Here is a 16,063-nt window from a genome sequence, read left to right as displayed (position 1 = left end):
TATTTCAGTTTGACAAACGCGACAGGGACTCACATGTAGAGACAAGGCGGTATGAATGGCGACGACGATCTGATGCGAGCCGAGCGGGGCCAGAGGAACGTGTCAGAGGAGACGACCTTGTAAATCAACTAGCTATCATAATCCTTCCCTGCAGGGCCTGAAATGAAACATGTCATTTTGGAGCTTTCTCTATTTTTTTTATCATCTGTGTCACTGCTGAATATGATGGAGAAAAGGTGCATGGAGACGTTCATGCACAAACACACACACACACACACACACACACACATACATACGCTGCTGTGCGGGGTATTCCACTGAATGCCAGTATTGATGAGGTTAGCAATGAGTATTAATACCTGTCAGGTTAGGGCTTTGGTGAAGTGCAGGAGAGGGCAAACGGTCATGAAGAGCGCTGAAAAGATTATTATCCCCATTAAGATGCCGTGACGCCACTCCCCCATCCATCAGGCCATCCCCCCCCCCCGTCAGCCTGTCTCCAGATTCCTCCTGCTCTCTACACCTCGCCTTGAATTTGATGGATTTCCTGCACAAACATTTTATTTCTCTCCAGGCCCCTCTTACTCTTAACTCTTCCGCTCCTTCCTTCCCTTTGTTATTCTAGGCGGCACAATTTTACACAATTTCACTCTTTTCTCCTCCACTGACGGCCTTGATCGAATTTGCCTTTTAGCTCTTTTCAGATTTCTATCCACCCGTCCTCCGAAAACTTCTGTCTTCAAATACTCGATACGGCTAATAGCTCTGAAATGTGTGCTTGAATTTAGTATAGCAAGTGTGTGTGTGTGTGTGTGTGTGTGTGTGTGTGTGTGTGTGTGTGTGTGCGTGTGTGTGTGTGTGTGTGTGTGTGCGCATTGTGTTTATCCAACCAGCCTTGATTGCAAAGCTGATACTCGACTGACGAGGGTGATGTTCACAAACTTCAGCTTCGGCAAGCTGCTCCGCATCAACAAATGATGAAATGAGGCACTTGTAGTAAACACGGGCCTGTTTTTTCCCCCTGTTGTTGTCTTCTAGAGAGAGTCGCCTCCGCTGATTGCTTTATTGAACTGCTTGTTTGTGTCTTTTCACCGGGAGTAAGTGAAGGATCTGCAAGCTAATAAACGAGTAACCGATTGAGTGAACAAGTGAGTGACTAGGTGTGGAAGTGGGGGACCGATGGACTTGATGAGTGAGCGGATGCGCGAGTGAGATAAGCAGCTTGATCCCACTTCACAACACCGCACTTGGCACCTGTGAATGAGCCTCACTTTGATCAGCGTTGCGCTCTCCCAGCCCACATTGCTCCTCTGCCTCCCTGCTGCTCCACTTCTCCCACAGATGATGAGGGGGCCCAGGGGCACCACATCAGAGGACCTGAGAGCACCGTGCGCATGTTTGTGTGCGGATGTCTGTGTCTGTCAGGGTGGAGACCTTGGCTCGGAGGCCTCCAGGCTAACAACCATCCGGAGACTGACACGCTACTCAGACACGGGGGCCGACATCTGTTTATCCAATAAACAACATCAAAATTACATGGCGAATCAAGGAGCATGTTTAACATCAAACTGGGGGAGAGTTGAGATCTGCCATTGACGCCCAATCATCCTCCTGTCAAATAAGTTCTTCAAGTGCAATGGGCACTGCCGCCGAGAGCAAAACTGATCTGAGCATTCACATTTCTGTCACCCTCACCCGAGCAGCTCCCCTTGGCTTGTGGCACTTTAGAAACTGCCCAGGTTCTCTCTGAAACTATCTCATAAGTCGCCTTGTCTAAATGTGGGCAAATTACCAAATCTGCCCTCTGAGAGAGAACATCTGATATTGCCGAATCATGCTGCTGGTTTGTTAGTTCATGTTCCTGTCCTGCTGGTGAATATTGAATGTGATAGCAAAATATGAGACAATCAGCAAAAGGACACACAAAAGCCCCATAATTAATTTATGTAAAGTGTAATCCCTAACCCACTTTGGAGAGCTGACCAAAATTATCAATCTGCAGACTCTGTCGAGGGCGAGCTACAATCAACCGAGCGTAAAAAGAATCTATTTCGCGCCTAATATGATGCAGGACAGTGGTGAACAGACAATTTAAACAGAACATTGGAAATCTGTCCTCAGTTTAGGTATTGTTTATTGCTTGCACTAAAAATAGAAGTGGGTTTTCCAATGCATTTCAAATCAAATTACAGCTGCTATTTTCTCCAGGAAAAAACAAGCAATGTGATTTTTTATAATATTGTTGAGAATCTATAGAAAACTGGCCTTTCCCTTTTAGTCTGTGTGTGCAGTGTGAGACAGATGAGATTTAGCATCAATCCAGACGTTCTCTTTACATTAAACACGAATTGCGTTCATTTTGATGAATGTTGTATGTGTTTTTCTTTCTTTAAATTATATTTTCCCCCTTTATAGAGTGCCACAGAATCTTTATCTTGGGACATAAGCCAACCTTATGGTGTAAAATCAGATGAGGAAATTGCTCTTTCAAAATTCATTAAATATTTTTTCTTTTAGCGAAAAGCCATGACCCAAGGGAGCAGCATGCATCTGACTGAGTGGCTGCTGTGCAGTGGAAATGGCTCAGGTGCCTCTTGGGTTTTGATAAGATATCAAAGCCGTCTTCATTAAAATTCAACCTAATGTGATTTAAAGCACAAGTTTGCCAACGAAGTTCCTCCGCGAAGTTACAGAGAAGTTCTTTTCATACATTTGTGTGAGATTTATTTTTGCTGTTACTGATTGCAGACAAAAGTTTTAAGTCCATCCTTGATAATCTGAATTTGTGCTTAACACTTGAGTTAGTTTCAAGTTTTTCTTGTCTGGTGAGGCACTCACTTGCTGATTATTTTACACAACTAAAAAACTAAAACAAATGTAGGACACAGATTGTCTGCTTTAAAGTTTCAAACTCGGCTGTGGGTGTTTAATACATCACAGCCAGGGAGCTGCAATGCATCGTCACGTCTCATAAGCGACACCTCGTTTTTTTTCTCAATAAGCCTTTTGTAAATCTTTTTTCTGAATTTCCCTGAATTTCTGTTCCTCTTTCACTCTGATTAAGGGCCTTGGCGTATTCATGAAGCAGATGAAAACCAAATCCATTTTTATATCCTCTAGTTAACACTTGCAAAAAATAAGAAAAAAGAAAGGAGATGCAGCTATAATCTTTCCTGGGCACTTTCTAGTTTCATAAACTGCCAGCAAGCTTGTGACCGGCATCTTCAACAATAATCAGCGCCTTCGGGCATGGAGCTGCTGAAGTGGAGCCGTTCACAGAGCTGGTAATTTTGAAACAAGTACCATACATCTGAATATGAATGTAATGTATTGCTGATGAAATGATGTTGGCTTTTTTACACAGCAACACACAGAAGGGTTGTGCATCCAGGTTTCCAGGACTGTACAGTACTTCCTACATGTTCATGTCTCAGCCTATCATTTATCCCCATTACTAAAGGACTGCAAGAGGCCTCATAGATGTAGGCAGCAGATCGGAGTCTGAAGTGGAGGTAGACTTGTTAAGGGTTGACTGTTGTATCCATGTTCTGTCGAGTGTTGGGTACTTGATCAAGTCACACACTTCTGTTCCATTCATACTAAAATGAGGGCATTCGAACACATGCAAAACTGATACCACATTCCAAGCAGGAGCAGTAGACACAGTCAGGGACGTTACACATTTTTTACTGCACATGGACGTTCACAATGCGGTCCGTGAATTCCCTAGCAGACATGGGTGGATGATGACATGTGAGTCACAAAGACCATAGCGGACCACGGCAGTGCAAACGGAAACCATGAATTTGCTTTGAAAACTACAAACACCCTCATTCTGATAACAGACCTACTGGGTTGACTGGGTTTGTCTATAATGACCTCCCTCGCTGGGTGGACTGGACACTGCCTGTGTTCACCTTGTTTACCTAACTGTTATCTTTACCGTTTGCAAAGAGGAGTGGCCATCCTTGCCCCTTAGAAACTTAATAATAATACGAATTATGGTTAAACAGGAGAACTTGGTTGACTGACTTAGTTTTTCTGTAAAATGAGCATCTTGAAATGTAAATAATAGTAAAAAAATATGCAAATGTGGGTTTTTCGCTCATTAAAATCCCAAATTTGAACAATGTCATCACTAATTATGACTAACTATTCCCGCTGTGTCCATCCATGCATGGTTAGGCTGCCCTAAAATCATAATTGTTTTAACTTGTTCTTCGCTAATACCTGGTGTCTATACATGGTTTTTTTAAAAGCACGTAAACCCACTAAAAGAGATAATTGACTCCATTCCCACTGCCAGTAGAGGATTTTGTCTTTCTCTTATTCTTCATGTTCAAAATCAAAAACCGACAGAAATCAGAGGTGCTCTCTCACCTCTCTTTCTGCCTACAGGCTGATTCAATTCACCAAGACGTCTCGTTTCCATCACCGCCGATGGGAGCCAGAGACAATTAAAACCTGCATCTAGTACAGAGTCATTTGACCGTGGGAGGGAATGCAGTTCTCATCAATCCTCATTGCAGACGAAAGCCAGATGTTAGCAGGTGTTAGTTAGTTTATTGTCCATGAAAAAGAGGCTTGAGGTGGCGTGGCCACGATATTTGAATGGTAAGTCATTAAGCTAGAAAAAAAAGTGATTTTATTTAGTATATTTGAACAGACTATGGATTAGAAGTCAGAATGTCGGAGACCTAATAGGGCTCCTCGAAAGCCACTGTTTAATTGGAACACTGCTCCAAATATCTCTGATAATGACAAACTGTATTGTTTCGTGCTGTGGAAGCTGATGACCTATGAAAATAATTTTTCACATCACGCAGCTGCAGAAGTCATTAAATAAATAAATAAAAATCACCCTTGAAGGAGGCAAAATTGTTTTTCTCCCCAAAAATTATATAAACCATCATTAAAACACACGTCATAGGAAATGTGGGCAGCGGGGGGGGGGGGCGGTGATATGGCAGCAATTCATATTTTGCACATTGATGGTGGCACAGAGCACAAAACAACACAGGATCGGACTCTTACTGCAAACCAGTGCAGATGGGATGTAAGTGATATGATGAGGGTGCGTTTGGTCTGTGTCAGATATCTACCTTTACTCCACAGGATGTGCAGGTGGCTCACATCCAGAGGCTGGTTGAGGATGATCAGACAGATCTTCAGCGTGCCTGAAAAGGGGCAGAAGAAAAGAGAGCAACTCCATGAATGATAAATAATTTGACGGTTGATGGAGTGTAACAGTCAACCAGCAGAAACTGTAAAGACCTGATTATTTACATGTTCACAGCGAAAAAACCTTTTAAATCCAGATTGTAGGTCGCGGTTTGTGGCACTGAATGTGCTAATTAAGGAGCATAATGAATGCAAAGCCATGATAATAAGGGCATTATTATGCTCCACATGGAGAGCGGGAAAAGAGGATTACAAACGGAAAACATTTCATACGAGTCTCGGTTTCATCAGAGTTCAAATCGCTTTCCACGAGATCCAGTGAGGCTGGGAGTGGTTTGCATGGAACATCAGAGGATTGAGAAAAAACTCTAACCATGGTGCAGACAATGTGGATCCAAATGATTCAAAGATTTCCGTCAGCTGCAGTACATGACCCACTTCTTGACCATGACCTTTTCCTTTAACATTTATAAAAAAAAGGGGGAAATCTGTGACGGTGTGTACTCATCTCATCGGTGCTCGATACTTTGCCCTCGGTGACACAGCATCTGTAGCTTCTCTCCTTCCTCTCAGCGTACCTCCACGTCTCTGTGCCAAATTCTCTGTCTCTGTCCCTGTCATCGATTTATCATTTCATAAATCTATTTCCTCCTGTAACCCCCGCATCCATCTTGCTTTTAGCTTTTTCTTTGTGCTCTGCTGCTGATGCAGATCCCGTGACTAATGCCTCAGGACCGTCAATTTTCTATTTGCAGGGGATGAAAAATTAAATTATCGGAGGCTCTGCATTGATTGACAAAAGTTAAACACAGAGCTGCTCGAAAAACATCCTTCATAGGACCAAAGACCAAAGCACCACCTTGCTTCCCCTTCGCATTCACACTCATTTATCTTTTCATGTCTGCTGTATGAATGATTTCTCATCCAATCTTTAAAGTTGCAGTGTTTCGTGGCAAACCCAAAAGGCCACATGCAAGCTTAAGCAACACTCCATGATTGCAATTCCCCCGTCCCTCTCTCCTAAAGTGTATTTATGTAAAAACATCCAAACTGGATCCCAGTTTCAAGGCAGCACGAGAGGGCGTATCTATTAAGGCGTGCACCAGTAGATGCAACAGCAAACAAGAAATAATCAGAATATAGTTCTGGTTTCTCGGAATTCTCTTTTCAAAAAGTGTATCACCTTGTGTCCTGAAAAACTCAAGTGTAAAAGAGAGAATTTGAGCTTTGCCAAAAAGGTGTGGAGAAAAAAAAAGTCCTTTGGGTGTGTGACTTTGTTGCGGCGGCTTGATATTATTATAACATTCACATCACTTGGAAGGTCATTTCCAAGCGAATGTCAACCCCAGACTGGTGTGGTTAAAGGAAGAGGGTAAGAAGGGGGGGATAAAGGGGAGAAAGAGGAGGAAGTAAAGAAAGGTGAACACATGGAAGGGTAGGAGGGAGGGGGGGGTGGAGTAGATTTGTCAGTCGTGTCCCTTAATTGGCTGGAGGTGTACAGAGAACCAAAACACAAACTCAACCAGCCGTGACTTTTCAGATAACCCTTGGTCGTAAGAGTGCGCGCACACACACACAAACACACACACACACACACACACACACACACACACACACACACACACACACACACACACACACACACACACACACACACACACACACACACACACACACACACACACACACACACACACACACACACACACACAGACTGTGCAGCCTTTTGTGCACCCTCTTCAAAGAAATGTCACCTTGGGATTTTTGTATAAAGTGCCAGACAGCATAAATATCACAAACACAAACAAACACACACAGGCAATATATCCAAGAACATAGGTAAACCAGCCCATAAAATATTCAAAAAATATACATTTGTACAAAGTGGTGAATGATAACTGTGCACAGTAGGTGTTTCAGAATGCATATATCCAGGGGATGTATTCTCCTTCGAGAGTCTAGATAAGCACTTTCTTCAAGGGATTAAAATAAAGAAGACACAGAAATACACTTGAAACGGATCTAACAGGAGACAAGTGTTTCATACTGCAAATAAATAAAAAAAGTTATTACAATTCAGGGAAACTCATAGAGATCTTCCTTGATAGCATGTGGCAGATGAATGGAAAAATGAAACCATTATTCTGCAACCACTTGGGGATTATTTGCACGACCTGTGAAATCTTCAGAATAAATCTCGGATTTGAACAGTGACCGGTGTAGCCGATAACGCTTGGCTCACACATTTAAGCAAACATTTGTCTCTATGGATGCTTCACAACAGCTGAAAGCAGCAGTGAGTGCCTCTTGACTGATGTTGGCCTTTGGGGTTATTGATTTTCCAGCTGAACAAGCAGTTCTGTGTTCCCACTCTGCACAAATCACACACATGCCAGAATTTATACCGGCATATGTACATGAACAGAAGTGTGATTAAAGTAGCCTTTGTAGTTTAATGGGATTATTGTAGTGATTTAAAACATTCCAGAAGAATCAATGGAGACAGAGAAGGAGAGGAGAGGGGGAAGCAAAAAAGGAGAATGCAATGCACTACAATGCTATTATAAATATATGGTAAATAATGTAGTACTAAAAGCCTATAGAGTCCCTCCAGTAATACTCACAGGCATTATGCTCATCATGTTCCTTAAAAAAAAAACATGAGCTGTGATTGGTTGCCGGCCCTCTGCAGCCTGAAGTCAGTGTGAGTGAGGGTCAGAGCAGATCGATGGAGAATCATGGGCTCATTGTTTGATTGACACGCCGCCCCGAGCAAATGTCAAACAATAAATCTCCACGCCAGCGCAAACAACGGCTGATAAATCGCAAATGAAGGAGAATAAACAAAGTATTTATCAACGAAGGGCTTCTCTTTAGTCAAATGGGGGCTTTGCTTTGATTAAACACTCATTAAGATTAGAATAACTTAGGTTCATCACCTTCATTTTTAACCGTCATTTTTGATAATTCCACACTCAATTTAACAACTCCTACTGTACAAAATGAGATTAGGAATACTCCAATTTTCAAGATATCTGCTTTAAAACATGCTTTCTTGACTTCCGTATGTTTGTGAAATACGGTCACCGTCTTCAGCTGCTGCCCAGGCAAAACATATCACTTCATAATATAGCGTCATAATTTCCCTTAAACACCATCACCCATACCTTATTTGATTTCTGCAGTGCCAACTAATCCCATTCATATCTCCACGATGTCTGGTAGTGACGGAAAAGGAGACTGCTCCTTTTCCTCATCCTAATATTTTTCAGTTTCCTTATTCCACTCTTGCTGTCCCAGCTGTCCCCTCACCCGCTGCCCTGAAGTCCCTGCTGGTCTCCCAGTCTCTTGCCATGCACGTTCCTGTGTCTGGCCCTGAAACATACTGGCACTGTACCGGTCTACCCCGAGGGGTCCAGCAGCTCAGAGGAGTGAGTTGAAATGAGGGACATTGCTATTCCGGCATTGGACCAGGATTTCGCAACACTGTGCACACCAACACACCTAGAAGATCCAGGGATTCAAACCCCGAGTTCAGCCGTAGCATCTTGGTTCCAATTCAAACCATCTGTTCGGCTCACTTTAGCACAGATTTACCATCGCATTTACTGGTGAGATTTTCCGGGGCAGAGCAGCAGGAATATGCTACGCGTGGTAGGCCTGACTATGCATCACTCAAACCCGACAGACCCAAACCAGCCTGTTCTTGCTAGAGCTCAAGCACATAGTATGAGAGGGGAGATTTAAAACTATATTGAGATCCTTTTCGGTTCTTAAAGCCATATATATCTTCCTATTGGTATCAAAATGTCAAATAAAACACTGGAAGAGGTGTAAAATATGGAGCCTTTAAATCACTTTGACAGCATGGACATAAATTAGGTCTTGGCATAGACCAAAGCATTGTACGGCCAATATTTTTTCTCTGGTGTTGTGTTTGTCATCTAAATCCTCAATGAATGTCGGAAAACAGACAACGAGAAGACAAGATTTTCCATGTTTAACTAGAATACAACTTGACATCGGATTCTTCAGCAGTTCAAACGGTGGCTGGTTGAAGGAACGCAGCAAAAGCAAATAACAATTCTTTGTAAAGTAAAACCACATAAGAGAGATTCTTCGGGGACGTAAATGCCACAGATACGTTTCTCAACAGCTCACGGTAATCTTATTGTATTGTACTATTGACGAACCTGCCTTGTCTCTGTGTCTGCTGTAGAACCCAAGAATCCCAAGATCAATATCAAGCAATGCAGAAATTATTTGTCATGCCAGTCATGATACTGCTTCTTGTAAATAAGGTCTCTAAAATATTTCATGGGAATAAATGATGTACGTGTTTCTGCGTTGCAAGACATTCATAAGAGACGGAGGTAACCACATGGGCCCGCTGTCTGCTTTACGGGCCTAACTGATATATACGATTCCCTCGACCTTTTCCTCTATGTGTAAAACCTGCCCTTAGGCTCACATCAGCTTTCCACACTCATACACACATCACCATGGAGGTCACATACACTTTGAGAGCGGTGGCTAAAGCCAGCCGCAACCGGCTTCCTCCTCAAGGCTGCAGGGCAGACAGCGCTGACCATCTGGAGCATCTTATTTGTTTTTTTTTCTATCAACAGATACTGAGTATGCTGGATCATCGCTGGGGAAATTAATCATCCAACAGAAACTGCACATGTGCACAAAGAAGAAATGTACCACACTGATTTTTTTTAGTCAAATCAGATGACATGCAAACACACAGCCGATAAAAATCACATCACACTCTTTTTAACTCATAATCACAGTCCCGGATCTGAGCTGTGATATTTCTTCCCAATTTAGTAAAGTATATCTGGACTCGAATATGGATTTATGGATAAAAGATGAACCAATAGTGACAGAAAGCCAATACCAGAGGGCAGCAGGCAGTCCAAAGGTGTCAACTCTTTATCCATGGCAAGGATCCACAGCAGCTGGTTCTTTTATTCTTATTCCAGGAAAAATGTTGACCCTAAAAGAAAAAGACTGAATTCAAAACACTGAAAAGCACTCAACAGCTTCATATCATTAAGGTTTGATTCACAAACGGCATGTGAGGAAAAAAGAGAACAACTTGTTTTCTCGCAGTCCTTCATCAAATCATCTTGTGTTGTTTTTTTATTTTACGATGACTTCAGACAGGAAACAAAAGCAGCAAATGCTCACACTGGACTTAACGATAAATAGATGATAGATTGCAGCTCTAACAGACACAACACATTGCTCATGGTGATGATAATACGGACAATAAGGCTTGTCGGGACAGTTGTCATGCTCCAAAACCCTAAAGCAGCGGAATTTATTACAAAAACATTAAGGTGGATTAACTGATCCGTCAGATAGCAGAAAACTAGTGTGCAACTGTTTATGATGCACGGTCGGCTCGTTCTGCCACTTTGAAAACCTGAGAATTAAGCAAACATACAGCACCTTGCTCGCCTTCAAGATGGACAATCCAGGCAGCAGAGCAGGGCAAACCACAATAAAGAAAGAGGGGTCGGTACGTAGATACTGGTCAGTTATAAGTTAACCTTGGTTGAACTTTTAAAAAACAGGTTACACCTCCTCTCAGCGATAATTGATTGACAGTCTTACTCCCCTCCTAATCACGTTCACACATCACAGCTGCAAGTTAAAAACTGGTAAATCATTAAAAGGGTGAGGAGCCACTGCAGTCCACGTTTTATGAATGGGCCACTATCATTTGTACAATTGTAACTGTATGTTTGAATAGTGGACTATGCTGAGTAATGCTTCTATGGTTGTAGACTACAACAAATAATGCAGTTTGGTTCAAAAGGTTATGTGGGCCACATGGTGCTGATCAAATTAACAGAAGTTAGCAGAGGTTTGGATAACAGATGTTTTTGAATGTTTGATATATAAAAGAATTAGTGCAAATAGAAGAGCAGTGAGTTGGTAATGGACCTGAAATGTAATGTTACATCGGATCACCTGCTGTGATGTTGGAAACCTGTTCAAATAAACTCTGTTTCAAGTTTTTCCAGCTCTACGTGTGAGTACATTGGGTTTCAACAATACAGGTCGACTGAAATCGAATAGAACTGGAGACAAAACAAAATATTCTGCAGAGTTTGGATCATTGTTAGCGGCTACTGCATAAACTCTTAATTATTAACTGCAGTATACTACACTGGGCTCCATTGATCTGGCAAAGTGAACTTTAGCTGCTATTTAATGGTATGTAATAAAGAATAATCAAAAGCTATTCTTTGATCGGGGAGACACTGCTCCACATCTCTACTAGCAATAATAAGTGAGAGGGCAAAATAAAACCTTTTAGCTAGTTTCACAAGTATTAAGATTTAAAAACATTTTCCCACAAGCATAAATTATGAATGTAGCCCTGTAATTCCAAAGGATAACAATTGTAAACAGCTTCTCTTCACACTTATTTAGTCTAAGTCTAAGTCTAAGTTCATTTCCGTATTTTTTACACAACAGTCTCTGGTATTAATGTGCGGTCCTGCATTTCCTGTTCTGTAATCTGTTATTCCTACAGATTATTTAATCAGTTTGCATATAGTCTTCTTTAATTTAGATAGTTAAATGACGTGTATATGTAGTTACAAAAGTTGTGTTTTCAGTTTATATAATTAGTTTATTTAACACAATACAAATACATGAATGAAATGTTAAAATATGTGTGGGGTGTGGGAGAAACCAGTAATGGCTTACATGAAAACCAGACCCAAATATATAAATAAGTAGAATAACCGCCAACCAGTGCAGTTTAAGTCTACATGGCTTTATTTTCTAAATTCTGTGACCTTTATCTTTGACCGATGAAATGTGACAACTGATCAAAATATGAAGACATTCCCTCAAGGTGTGTTTGAGATATCACATTCAAGAGGCCAACAACACGTCGTGACCTTGACCTTTGACCACCGCAAATCTAATCAGTTCAGCAGGGAGTCCAAGTTTGACAGAATTCCCTTGAGGTTATAATTCATTGTAGGATTTTCCATCATCCAAAGTTGTTGTTGTTGTTGTTGTAAATCAGAATCCTGCGACAATGAGATTCTCTGCGCACACGTGCTCACAACAGCATCACGTCCTCTGAGGTATCCAGGTGAGATCTGGAGCAGCTGGTTGCAGCACACAGGGACCTGAAGCGACATATTAACTCCGCTGCGGAGATCACGTGACTACACGTCGTCGGGTCTCATCACTGCAAACTCTCTTGACATCTTTGTCTGAGTCTTCTACGCGTTAGTTTTCTTTTTTTGTTATTTTTCATTTTTGCATCTGACGGGTGTTAGAAGCATCATCACCTTGATGAGGTGCTTTGCCTCCGCGATGTTTTTGTTAAGTCTTTACTCCTGAATCAATAGCAATGCTATTTAAAACACGTAAAGCCACTTTAACCTGAAACCTATCGTGACACACACGGGTCAGCACCGCCCCTCGAAGACCGGACTGTGTGTCATCCTCGCCGGCTCTTCATTCAGCTTCTCCCCGCTGTGACCACCCTTCACCGCCGCTGTGTGCGAATGGACCGCACCGCTTCACGTCGTTCACCGGTAGAATCCGTATTAATCTGACACAAAACAAGCCGCACACCCCTCCGCAGATTCACCCCCAACAAGCGACTTCACTCTTTCACGCTCTTTCAAGCTGTCATCGCTGTATTATGTAAATATTCAGGAAAAAGTTGACACAGTAAAACCGCTTCCGCCACGTGCAGATGTAAACAGTCGACGACAGCTCGCACAGAAGAGGGGCAGGAGAGAGGTGGGGATTTAGTCATGGGGACACCTAGAGGCTCAGAGAGGAAGTGGCTTTTTCTCTCCCACATGGCAGCAGCACTCACTCCCTCTCGTAGGTTTTTTAAAGAGGCTCCAGGGCCCTCGAGCAAATTGAGATCTAGTTAAATTTCACTCCGAGTCTCATTCACAGGAAATGATCTCAATACGTGAGTGAGTATTCAATCACTGCTCTCACTCCTCACTGTACATATCATCGTCGGCCCCATCGAAACAGAGACTCCGAACAGATGTCTGCTGTTTCACGTCAAATCCACCACATCTGACATTCTGCCAATACGAGGAATAAAAAAACTCTTGTAAATCAGCTCCTCCTCGGCTAATGTGGTTGTGTTTAATGGGTTAGAGAGTCTAAAATATTTAAATCGTAATTTCTGGATTAACCAGTTGGAGGGACTTTTATGGAAGGATACTCTCTTAATGTTTAATTCTAATTTAGTTCAGTGGCACATGAATAATCAGACCATTAAATGCTTCACTGACCCCGCCGACACACCAGGTTATTAAGTGACTCGATGAAAGGCAGCGGGGTGGATGATCCGGTATCTCTACTATCTCACTCTACTGTCTGAAAGGTGAGATGTATGAAAAACTGAAAATATATAATTTAATATAATCCAATTGATAAAAAATTACATTAAATTATTATCAATTTGGCTGAGAAATCCCTGCAAACCACGGCTGCAGCCATTTTTTTTAGACACAGAGGTAGTGTTCTCTATTTTTTTTTCTGGTTAATTATACGAGTGTTTTTGCATTCATATGGTGAGAGTGTTTGTGAAATTGTCGGATGTTGAGTGTTGGTGTTTCTTTTAACATGTTTTTTATACTAATATACTCAAGGACTAAATGTAAAAAAAATGTGTTTCTGAAAACTGATCAGCCCTGTATCTGGATATAATCTGAAAACAGACTACAAATTACATCTATTTAATACGTCTACACATACTCTACCATAGAATGTGTATTTGATAGGGTTGCAAAATTCCGGGAATATTCAAAGCTGGAAACTTTCCATGGGAATATACGGGAATATACGGGAATTAACGGGAATTAACTGGAAATTGTGCGGGTAATTTATAATAACTGTATTTACCTTGTCATATACAGACATAAATATAAACATTTTGTTTCGCCATAGGCTGATTTGAGCCCTGAGGAAACTTAAGCCACTTGACTATATGCTTCTGCATCTTTGTGTCATTCTTAACATAGGTCTTTGCACAGTATTTGCAAATGTACACAGCCTTTCCTTCTACATTAGCTGGGGTGAAATGTCTCCACACATGAGATAGTGCACGTGGAATTGTTCTGTAGAATAAGATGAGAAAAAAGCTTGTAAAAAAACACTAAAGCAATGCCAGAGATATAAATAGTTGGCCAATTGGAAAAGTTTTAAAAAATATTTTACAATTGATGGATAAATGAATAGAAATAGGCTAAATGAACAGATGAACAATCCTCAATCAGCATGCTTTTTATATTTCCCCCAGTTATATCATCGAAACTTACCTGACTAGTCCTGCACACTACAGCAGGCCTCAATAGCCCTGCTGTAGTGTGCAGGATGCTGGCAATTATCTGTGCATGTGATGGAGAAATGCACAGTGCAGGGTTGAAATTCAACATGCAGCGTGTGCTGCATTCCATACATCTTTAAAATAGAGTTTTGAATGATGTTTTTAGTGCTCAGCGTTTTGTGTAATATTTTTTTTCTTCAAAATTCCCCAAATTCCCGAGCTGAATATTCCCATGGAAAGTTTCACGGAAATTTCGAGGAAATTTACCGCCCCTTTGCAACCCTAGTATTTGATGCAACTTCATGTTTCTCATACACTTTATTTTGGAGGTAAATACTGTATTTCCTTACTCCACTCCTATATTAGAACACTGGGTACCACCTGTAGCTCCACCTCTTCTAGAATGTGGAGTTTTGAGCTGAGGGGCCGCTGCTGCTTCTCTGTCAGGAGCTTGCTATGCTCCTGAGCCCCACTGATGACCTTGGGATCTCTGTAGGTTACAGTCATTCAAAGTTTGTTTTAAAACCAACTCACAACAGCACATATCGTACACTCACACACACACACTCCCTGATGCTGTATGCTCGAGCAGCAGAAACAGTGTAATTTCCGAAACAAAATGTCTCTCAAGGTGAATCCACTCTCGAGGCTCATTAAAACAAATGCTCTCTCATCAGTCAGCACTTACGCCGTCCCCCAGACATACTGCACATGAAAAAAAAAAAAAGAATCACGTACACACCCGATGCGCACTTTTGCACTGACATGCAAAGGCTACACGCCGTACGCATGGGCCGTGCCCAGGTGCACAGGGAAGTCATTCGTTCTGCGGACATGCATTATAAATACTCCTATGAATAAATTCCTGGGTGAGTGCATGAGTGCTGAGTGGATTTTTATTTATTTATTTATTTATTTTACAAGGCCGCACCGCCGGGATCTTTATATCAGATCTCTCTCTCTCTCTCTCTCTCTCTCTCTCTCTCTCTCTCTCTCTCTCTCTCTCTCTCTCTCTCTCTCTCTCTCTCTCTCTCTTTTTGTGGCTAACGAGCTCCCCCTATCATGTCCATAATGTTTCTAATATGTACTTTTCCCCCCCTATGTCCTTTCACACGTTTCCCCCCCCGCTTAATAACGTTCCTCCTCTGTTTCTAATCATTCCCACATTATGTTCGGTCTGGCTCCACGTCTCCGCTCCTCTCCTACTCTATTAAGAATCCCCTAATACAATGTTTTTTCCCCTTGCTGTTCAAGAGGAGGTCAATAGTGAGCAAGAGAAATTGGGTCAGTTGTGGAAAGAAAAGAGAGTGAAGATTAGAATGCAGCCACTTGTTTGGAGGCAGGGACGGAGGGTTAATTACATGGCAAGAAATCAAACGGGAGATTCATGAACACGTAGACGGTTAAACTATTTGAGTGGCTGCTGAATTAGTCATCGCAGCCTCTGCTTGAGCCGAGTGCCGTGCAGCCACACATTGTTCAAGTCCACAGATGTTTATTTTAACATTTACTGGGGAGCTCATATTACGCCAAACACATCAA

The 16,063-nt window shown here is 41.9% G+C and overlaps 1 protein-coding gene across 1 annotated transcript in view; it reads right to left on the bottom strand.

Annotated features, from left to right (window-relative positions):
- The window catches only part of tpk1 (thiamin pyrophosphokinase 1), a 67,608-nt gene extending 54,673 nt beyond the window's left edge, over positions 1 to 12,935 (bottom strand). Inside the window, exons 1-3 of the mRNA XM_053412699.1 lie at positions 12,672 to 12,935; positions 10,085 to 10,183; positions 5,103 to 5,177 (exon numbers count right to left, since the gene is read on the bottom strand). Coding sequence (XP_053268674.1) covers positions 5,103 to 5,177; positions 10,085 to 10,127 — 118 coding nt within the window. The 5' untranslated portion in view covers positions 10,128 to 10,183; positions 12,672 to 12,935. The remainder of the gene's footprint in view (positions 1 to 5,102; positions 5,178 to 10,084; positions 10,184 to 12,671) is intronic.
- Between the last annotated feature and the right edge of the window lie 3,128 nt (positions 12,936 to 16,063).

The sequence above is a fragment of the Pleuronectes platessa genome, chromosome 20 (assembly GCF_947347685.1).
Source record: "Pleuronectes platessa chromosome 20, fPlePla1.1, whole genome shotgun sequence".
In the NCBI taxonomy this organism is placed as follows: Eukaryota; Metazoa; Chordata; class Actinopteri; order Pleuronectiformes; family Pleuronectidae; genus Pleuronectes; species Pleuronectes platessa.
This window is presented reverse-complemented; position numbering and strand designations above follow the sequence as displayed.